General features: G+C 39.9%; 1 protein-coding gene across 1 annotated transcript; it reads left to right on the forward strand.

The window, feature by feature from the left end:
• Positions 1-154: 154 nt before the first annotated feature.
• On the forward strand, positions 155-9,007 carry cdk1 (cyclin dependent kinase 1). Its single transcript, XM_071911437.1, has 8 exons — positions 155-209; positions 619-662; positions 1,034-1,190; positions 2,307-2,430; positions 3,062-3,232; positions 4,470-4,633; positions 7,717-7,858; positions 8,759-9,007. Exons 2-8 carry the CDS (start codon positions 626-628, stop codon positions 8,870-8,872), a joined length of 909 nt encoding a protein of 302 aa, XP_071767538.1. The 5' UTR covers positions 155-209; positions 619-625; the 3' UTR covers positions 8,873-9,007.
• The last annotated feature ends 1,023 nt before the right edge of the window (positions 9,008-10,030 follow it).

The raw sequence follows: 10,030 nt of genomic DNA on the forward strand, positions 1-10,030 counted from the left end.
ACACCCTACAATACACGCCTCGGCGCGTTCTCTCCCGCTCAGCCCACAGGACAGCCTCCTCTTCCTGGATTGGTGCTTTTGAAATACACCAAGGGATCTGGTTGGTTGGTTTTGAACCGCTGCTGCGCCGCGGCCAATTCAAAAGACTCCATCATTCCAGCGGCAGTCTGCGGAGAGACAGTACAGAAAACACACAGCACTACAGTCAGGTAAATATGATTCGCTTTTTTTCTTTTACTGGTTGTAATATCAATAAAAAAGATTATCAGTTGCTTTGCAAACGTTGACAATTCAACTTTGAGCGGAAAGCGGACCAGATATCACTAGGAGCATGGGAAGCTACTTTAGCCAATTAGCATTAAGCTAGCTAAGTTAGCTAGTTTAACATGGGGGCAATATCGTCAGGGAAACAGCTCGCTACTCAGTTTTAGAAACGTTAGGCAGCGGTTGTTTTTAGCGATTTTAGCGAACTGCAAAACTGTAAAATTTTCACATTACGATCCAAATGTCATATGAATCAAGCGAATTCATGTAACTTAAACGTTAGCATGAAGTGAAGTTACTGTGGCCTGTCAGAGATAGTCTTGACATGACATGACATGTTTTTTTCTGTTTCAGGGGATCAATGGAAGACTACTTGAAAATAGAGAAAATTGGAGAGGGTAAGTCCTAATGTGTTTTTGCCTTATCTTAAAACTTGACAAAAGTGGGGTTATGCTGCTAAAGTGCTAAAGGTTTAACCTAAGTTATAGCCTACATTCACGTTATTCTCAACATCCTTTAGCTAATGTCATGATAGCCACTTAAACATTTATAATCCCTTTCCCTGCTTGCCACTACTGTATGTTGTCACTTGCATTTAATTCAGCATATTTGGAGAAATTTACTAATCTATAATATCACACACAGTGTGGCAAGATTTACACAGATAGAAAATAACCCAAATTGCCCAATAACCCACATCTTTGTATGATGGACAAAATATGGATGAATTATCAACTCGGGAGCACATGTTTGTTGGTGTGTTTTGCAGGCACCTATGGGGTGGTGTATAAGGGCAGACACAAGGCCACCGGTCAGGTTGTAGCCATGAAGAAGATCCGTCTGGAGAGTGAGGAGGAGGGGGTTCCCAGCACCGCTGTCAGAGAGATCTCTCTGCTTAAAGAGCTGCAGCATCCCAATGTCGTACGGTGCGTTTACTGTCTGTAATAGGCGTGATAGAGAGGGGGTGTCTGCAGGGCCTGGAATGTCTGAAAATGTTTTAATGTGCAACGTGTAGGGTTTTTACTGCCCTGTAGCACAAAATGACCATAATAATAATCTGCGGCAGGTTTGATTGGGTTGTTGATCAATACACCAATTTAACCATTACTTGACCTTCAGAGGTCTCAGTTACAGTTAATGAAGGATTTTAAGGGGGGGGGACTGAAGAAAATCTATCTAATGTACTATCTAATGTATGAACCTATATATCTAAAGTGCTCCCTTTCAAGTGCTTTGTGTCAAAGATATCAGAACTTAAAAATATAAACAGTGCTACACTGTTCTTTTTCTTGTTATGTTTGTTGCTTGCTTTTGTCCTGTCTACAAGGTACAGAAGAATAGACATGAGGCCTCTTTTACAAAGAAATGTGCTTTTCTGACTCTCTGCCCTGCTACATCTCTCTGTGCTGTCATTTCACCTGTATCTTTACATTGTTAAATTACTAGCCTTTGACATGGTTACATTATCTACTCTGTTTTACTGCTCAGCAGCTCCTCTGGTCCAGACTGTTCCTGCTCCTTCTCAGGATGAGTCCTTTTCCTTCTGTGAAAATATTTTTCAATATTAATCTGGATTGAGGGAGCAAACATTCAGAGTCAGAGTTAAAAAGTTAATATTAACGTTATCAGTCCACTCAGTGGATACTGACTAGCAGCTATATACAGTGTGTTTACGCCCGCATAGACATCCTGTAAGTTCTATTTCTGTGAGAGGAGGAAAAACATCTGCACCAAGATTTCATGCAAATATCTGTAACATCTTATTAGATCCTCTAATGTTACAGGTGTTTGCATGAAATCTTGGAACAGATGGGCCAGCAAGGGCTTTCAAAGTTTTAACCAAGCTGTTCTCTGATTTTAAACTGATCAGAGGGTTGCATACCGAACAGGTTGTTTTTGATGTGTACTTTTCCACCTTTTAATTAACTGGCAATGAAAGTCAGAATTCCTCGCTGTAGAGAATTAGTGCATTACTGCACCAGATGCCCAGCCAAGGGTCCAGCATCATCCCAGAGTGTGATGTGTGTCTGTGTGTGTCCCAGGCTCCTGGATGTCCTGATGCAGGAGTCTCGGCTTTACCTCATCTTCGAGTTCCTGTCCATGGACCTGAAGAAATACCTGGACTCCATCCCATCTGGGCAGTACATGGACCCTATGCTGGTCAAGGTAACTGTGTGTGTCTATGTGTAATGAATCAGTCCCCTCTGGACAGTTTGTGTTATGGGTCCTTTGCTGGTTTTGGTAACTGTGTGACTGTGTCTGTTCTATGATTACAATAGTTGATTTATATATTTCAGAAAGAAAATTCCACCCTAAAACACTGTTCACAGCTATTGCTCGATGCACTTTGAATTTATCGGTTTTGTTGTTTGGCATATTTTACTTATTCCTGTATATAAAATGCCTTTTTTATTGTGAAATGAAGATGTACAGCCTCTTGACTTCTTTAAATGATTAATCAAGAAAAATGGCCTAGAAAGGGAAACACTAAAAATCATTATTTGGTGGTTTGCATTTCTTGACTTCATGTCCCTCAACTATTCATTTCCTTTCCTTTCCTTCCTTTCTTATTCTGCTTATAATTTCACAACTTTGATTAGCTATGTTAAATCAGAATTTGGCTGGTTTTGACAGCTTTATTTCTTTATTTTGGTTTTTCTTAATTTCGATTCCAGGGTCTTTGGCTTTCTGCAACCTCCAGAAAGCTGCTTAGGGTTTTTTGTCTCCTTTTTGACCGCTGGTGTGTTTGCATCCCTCATCTATCCATCTGTCTATCTCTCTTCCACTCTTCCTTTAGAGCTACCTCTACCAGATCCTGGAGGGCATTCAGTTCTGTCATTGTCGTCGAGTCCTCCACCGAGACCTGAAACCCCAGAACCTCCTGATCGACAACAAGGGAGTCATCAAACTGGCAGACTTTGGCTTGGCCAGGGCCTTTGGCGTTCCTGTCAGGGTCTACACCCATGAGGTGAGGATCCGCTCCACATCACCGCCAGGGATTCATGGTCATGGAAAACTTGGTCAGACACGCCTCCCTGGGAATTTTATAAAGTCACTGATGAAGTAGTTGAATATGAGGGAATTTAATCATTCCCCCGCAAACACTCTGGTCCTGAAGTGGAAATCAGACTTTTTCCAGATCTTACAAAAAGCATGAACATGCCAGGAAGGAATCCAGTTTAATTCATGGGTATTCATGACCTTTTTTATTAAACCCAGAGTGGGAAACCTGTTCATAGATTTTTAAATTTGTGTTTTTGAGCCTTGAAAAGGTTACGGACAACAGGAGTATGATAAAGTTTAGAAATGTAATGGAAATGGGTTCATCTTTGGAGAGGTTTTTTTTTTTTTCAGAATCCGACATTGTTCCCACGATACAGCAATGCTACTACAATTTCTTGCCTACTTCCTTCATCCAATGTTTACAGTTTCGCCTAAAGGCAGACAATGCTTACTCTTCAGAAAGCATTTTGAATGCGTGCATAATTAAATGTTCAAATGTATTTGGATAGGAACTACTTTTGATTCACAAAGCGATGCTTCAGGTAGGAAATAAGTCACATGATTGTTTTTCTGATACTAGCAGCATGTAAAAATCCATTGGCATTTTTAGAAGGGGGGGGGGGGTTGAGATGAGGGTACGCTGGAAAACGTACTTAACACTGACATGTTGACAGACAATCTCACACTGGAGATGACTATGCTTGTAAACTGTTGGACGTGTTGAACAGACGCTAGCATATGAAAGCTAACATTACCTGTGAATAAAAAGCGCTGGCTTCTCACAGATAGTTGCTAATTTGAAGGAATGACATCAGATTCAGAGTCAAATTCAGAATGCAGTCCACTGCATAGGGATGCTGAATCTAAACAGCCGTCCAATACTTGCCAATGAAATAGCCAAGCTCACTGTAAATTGTCCTCTTGGTTTGGGTGGTTGGTAGGTTGAGACCTTGGTATTATTATATAATGATAATATATAATACGTTATCCAGTTTCCATTACTCTGTCAACTCTCTGCATAGTCAACCCACCTGACTCAGTGACAGCTCAACGACTAAAGACACAGGTTTTGTTTGGAGCAGCTCATTACTTTACTGCAGTGGATGTGTTTATGTGTGTGTAAACACAGTTTGTGTCTGTGTGTGCTTTCGCATGTTACTTGTTATTCTGGCCTAGCAGATGTGGTGTGTATGTGTGCCCAGGTTGTAACTCTATGGTATCGAGCTCCTGAGGTCCTCCTGGGCGCCCCCCGATATTCAACACCCGTTGACGTCTGGAGCATCGGGACGATCTTCGCCGAGCTCGCTACCAAGAAACCTCTGTTCCACGGAGACTCCGAGATAGACCAGCTATTCAGGATCTTCAGGTAGATGCGTGTTTGTGTGTACGCGCGCAGATTCATTAGGGCCCGTCTGATATGAGATTTTTGGGTCCGATGCGGATAATTGCGAAATTAAATTTCTGCTAAACGATATATCGCCAATGTTTTTACCAAGACTGGTTCTGTCTTCTGAGTAATGCATTTACTCATTAAAGGATAAGTTTGTCAATTTTGGACCTGTATATAATTTGTCACTTGCATACCTGTAGTACTTTTAGTTACTTAGTACTGTTAGCCTCTTGCTGCTAACAGTACTCCAAATGGGATATGTCAAAATGTCCCCAAAAAAGCCATTTATAGGCTCCATGGGGGAGTTGAGACTAAAAATTACACAATTCCACCATTACGCGCACTTTCACTAATCAGGAAATCACAGAACTATTTTTCTCTGCTGCAGCAGGGACTGCTGTGGGGTGAAAGTGTGTTACTGGCGGAGTGATCTAGTTTTAGCGGATGGACAGGTCAGATTGTAAACAGTTATTTTGATAAAGCCCATTTGGACTCATTGTTATCAACAAGAGGCTAGCAAAGGGAGCTGTTTCAACCGACGGCTGACTCAGGAGTTGATATTCTCTGAAAGAAGAAAAAGAAATAATATATAGGTCCAAAATCGCCAAACTTATCCTTTAACTGAAGGGAAAACTCAGAAATGATATTAGGTATCCACAGTTTTAAATTATCTACATTTAAGAACTTTAAAAAGTATTAAAATACATCTTAAATCCAGTTATTAGAGGTCTTTTTTTTACCATGTAGTGAGAAGTGTTCTTGGTGTTGCAGTTCCACCCTCAGATGAATCCAGAACAGAGTAGTACTACCTACATCTTAACTGCTTTACTAAACATCTGGACTTGATGTCCCTTAACCATTAATATCCTGCTGTCCTATTTTCTTATTCTGTCCATTTACAGTTTGTGTGTTCAATCAGAAATAGTCTGGTTTTGAAAGCTTTGTTTCATAATTTTGTTCTTAAAGTCTTAATTTTACCCTGTCTATATGAACCACTCATTGTACAAGTATGTAGGTTAGTAACGACTGACTTCAGCCACATGAAATGACTTGGTCTAATGGGAGCTCTGCCAGTTGCTCTTTGCAATTTACAGGGTTCCTACGCAGTATGGAATTTGATTTTAGTAATTTCCGGGTCTGTATAAGTATGGAAAAAAGAAAAGAGTATGGAAAAATATTTGTTTCCAGACTATTGCCCCTATTCTGTTTTCTAAAATATAAAATTCAGAATTTCTAAAAATAAATTGATCATACAAGCAGAGTGTTTTTCATGGCGTTTGGAGCAGGCAGCCAGCACAGCCAAAATGTTTACCCCTGTGTGAGAGAGCGCGGGCCAGAGCGAGCTTGATGACGTCGAAAGCAAGGCAAGAAGTATAGCGTGTGACTGAACGCATGCTCCTACGCAGAGCTGCCTGTACGCCTGTACATCACAGCCTGCAAAACAGCTCTGCCCCAAGTGCCTTACAACTGTACCAAATCCGGACATCCGCGATCAAATTAGTTTGACAAATAACCAAATATTAAGCTTGTCTGAACATTTATGAGTTATGCAGTGATGTAGTTATCAGAAAAGTGAAATAGAGAACAACGCCATCCATGATCGATTAACTAGTGGACAATCTCCCCTCGCTCTAATCCTCCAGGTTTTCCCACACATAGAAAACTTTGTGACAAATTTTCTTTTTTTCCACTATTTAATCGTAGAACTGCGTGTAGCACTTTGATTCGCTCAGCCCCTAATTGCTCCACACGAGCTCTCTCTCTCTCTCTTTCTGTCTCTCGGTCTTTCTTTCTCTGTCTCTCTCTTTCTGTCTCGCTCTCTCTTTTTGTCTCTCGGTCTCTCTTTCTCTCGCTCTCTCTTTCTGTGTCGCTCTCTCTTTCTGTCTCTCGCTCTCTCTCACTTGCTCTCTCTGTTTCTCTCGCTCTCTCTCTCGCTCTCTCACCGGACCCGTCTGTTCGCCTCCCACTGCACACGCGTGAGGGATATTTTTTTTTCCATGCCAAGAAGACGGCCGACTGAATTCCTGAAAAGAAGAACTAACAGTTAACGTTACTCGGAATACAGCTGAGTTTCCGAGATTAGCACGCTGTATAGCCTAGCTGCTAGTCAGTATCCACTGAGTGGACTGATAACGTTAATATTAACTTTTTAACTCTGACTCTGAATGTTTGCTCCCTCAATCCAGATTAATATTGAAAAATATTTTCAAAGAAGGAAAAGGACTCGTCCTGAGGAGGAGCAGGACAGTCTGGACCAGAGGAGCTGCTGAGCAGTAAAACAGAGCAGATAATAATGTCAAAGGCTGTAATGTAATGATGTAAAGATACAGGTGAAACTGACAGCACAGAGAGATGCAGCAGGGCAGAACAGCTGATTTCTCTGTAAAAGGGGTCTCATTTCTATTCTTCACCTTATAGACAAAAGCAACAACAAACAGAACAGTGTAGCACTGTTTATATTTTTAAGTTATGTTATCTTTGACACAAAGTACTGTAGATATCTACAGGTTAGTTATTTGTTTGACAAATGGAACTATTTAAAATGGAGTAGGCCTACATTAGATAATTTTTCAGCCACCCAGGTATTGGGATTCTTTATTGATATTAGCCCCCCCCCCCCTCCGTTGCCAACCCACCTATCACCACAAATACATTCGAATTCTGTGGGACACACTGTGTAACATACATGTTAACAGCTGGATTTTAAAACCATTTATTTACATAATTAACATCTAGCTATTTGTACTCAGATGTCAAATATGGTCTGAAAAATCTACCGAGAAGTCTGGAAATTTGAGTCTGGAAAAGTATGGAATTTTGAAATGGAAAATGTGTAGGAACCCTGAATTTAGTGTGTGACATCAGTTCACCATCTGTAAAATGTAATTTATAGTCCTAATCTACTAGCAGACTGGCTGGTGGTAATTTTCAATCCTGACTATAACCTGGTATCCCTGTCTGCCTGGTTACAAGACTTTTACAGTTTAGAACTGCTAAACCTCCCTAGTTCGTCCTTCCTGCCCTTCCCCTTTTTTAATCCCTCTGCCTTTTCTTTCCAGGACTCTGGGAACTCCCAACAACGATGTCTGGCCTGACGTCGAGACCCTACCTGACTATAAAAACACCTTCCCTAAATGGAAGTCTGGCAACCTGTCCTCCATGGTGAAAAACCTGGATAAGAATGGCTTGGACCTACTGGCTGTAAGGGCAAATCTGTTTTTTCTTCTTTTGTCTTAAGTTTGCTTTATTATGGCTTATTGTAAATTGACCTGGATTGTGTGTCACTCAGATGCCATCAGTGTAGAGCATAACACTTTAAAATTGATGCCATAACCAGTGCTGGCAAACAAAAATGTTGCATTCTTGTTTCCTAGATGTTTTTGTTTTTTTGGATGTAAGGTATACTGCAACTAAATGAATGTAGTGGAAACACTCTTGTGTATCCAAAATGTAATGTTTAAGAAAGCCTTTGAAAACTTAAATTCTATCCTTCTTAAAAGCACCACAATACATAGCAAAAGTCTATATATCACCAACATATTTCTAAACCAATTTTGCAGACTGTATGTCATCACTGGACTCATAACAGATAAATCTCTTTCCATATTTCCTAGTTGGTGAAACGCAGGTATTGAGAGATGTTTCTGTTCTTGTGATTGCATTGAAGAGCAAGCTTCTTTTTCAAGATTCTTTTTATGTGAAAATAATTTGAAAACATCTCTCCTGAAAACCTGATCAGTGAAAACTGAGATACATTTTATTGGTGGTTTTCTTGTGAATGAATGGCAATCCACAATTTTAAAAGTGACAAACCCCAAAAAGCAGACAATTGTAACCTACTACACTAGTGTCTGGCTGTAGTTTGTTTCAGCTCTACTTTTCTTTACATTTGTGCACAGCAAAAAAGAAAACACTAAAGACTATTCCCTCTGTTCCTTTTCCAAATAAAAGCGCTCTGTGGAGCAGCTAGAACTACATATTGACACCATGCTGACGGGAACAGCACTTTTAGTGGAGTTTGACGGTTATCACCTTTGCAAAGCATTGGCCATTTGGACCTTGAGTGACACTTTTTTTTCCCCTCTTTCCTGTCTGGTGTAGAAAATGCTGATCTACAATCCTCCCAAGAGGATCTCTGCACGTCAGGCCATGACCCACCCTTACTTTGATGACCTGGACAAATCCACCCTGCCTGCCAGCACCATCAAGATATGAAACACATACAGAGAAAACAATCCTATTTGTACCTATGTTGAATAATTATTCTGTAAATACTTTTGTGTGGGAAAAGTAGTACAATGTAGTAAAGTTTGTCTTTCAACAATTTTCAATAAAGCTGTACTTTTTGAAATCCCAATTACTTTGGTTTGTGTTCTCTATTACTGCAGTAGCCTGCTCTGCGTCCCTACAGGAGCACTTTGCAAATATAATCATCATAAGGGGTTTTTAAACTGACAACCCCTGATATACATTTTGACAAGGACTCCCAAATACATGAATACATTTACATTTCCTAATTGAATCAAATGGCATGAATTTTACTAGAGCTCATTCACGAGACAATCCTGGCCTGGCTTACTGTAAAGCTTCCAACTTCCAACAGCCCTCTGACAAGGCAAACTAGGTCAACAGCAAGACAGTTTGTTTTCAGGAGAACCACTGATGCAAATGTAAAAACGACCACTAGGAGACGATGTGAGCTCAAACTAAAAGTTTTGATACCAAAGACTGCCACTACCAACACCACTCCTCTTGGTATACACATTAAATAGTACCAAAATTGAACTTATACAATCATACAAATACCTTTTTTAACAGGTTATCATTCAAGAGCCATGTGGAACACCTTAGCCAAAACAAAATGTGATTTTTTTTTTTTGTACAGAAACAAAGGTTGTTTCTCTTTTGTTAATGGAAAGAAACCACTGTACAATCACAGTCATGTCTGTATTTGATTACGGAGACATATTGCTTTTGCTTTGAAGCCATTGCATGTACTTTATCACAGCGCCTTGTGTTTTATTATAGATAAGATACATTTTGCTCCATCATGATTTACATTAAAAAGTTGGCTGATCATTAACAAGAAATTAATGTTGATTTGTATTTATTTTTTGGGGAATTTTTATGAATGTATGTTTTGTTGTCAGGTCTTTCTTTAAAAAGGGATCCGAGTTCTCAGTGAGATTACCTGATAAAATAAAGGATAAATGAAAAAAAAGTTATGCAGCCAAATATTCATTATCATCAGGGATGTAGTGGAGGGTAAACCCAGTTTACCCAGCTTTTTATTTACAGGAATACTGTAGTTCACCACCATTTTAGGCTGACATGAATCTATACAAGGTAAATTAATTGTACCCATAATAGTAA

The sequence above is a fragment of the Centroberyx gerrardi genome, chromosome 15 (genome assembly GCF_048128805.1).
Source record: "Centroberyx gerrardi isolate f3 chromosome 15, fCenGer3.hap1.cur.20231027, whole genome shotgun sequence".
Taxonomy (NCBI): domain Eukaryota; kingdom Metazoa; phylum Chordata; class Actinopteri; order Beryciformes; family Berycidae; genus Centroberyx; species Centroberyx gerrardi.

Bases quoted from the DNA above. Each gene is read 5' to 3' on its own strand.
- cdk1 (XM_071911437.1), top strand. From the start codon at position 626: ATGGAAGACTACTTGAAAATAGAGAAAATTGGAGAGG. The intron at 3,233-4,469 runs GTGAGGATCCGC...ATGTGTGCCCAG, and splicing joins TCAGGGTCTACACCCATGAG to GTTGTAACTCTATGGTATCG. The intron at 4,634-7,716 runs GTAGATGCGTGT...TTTTCTTTCCAG, and splicing joins CAGCTATTCAGGATCTTCAG to GACTCTGGGAACTCCCAACA.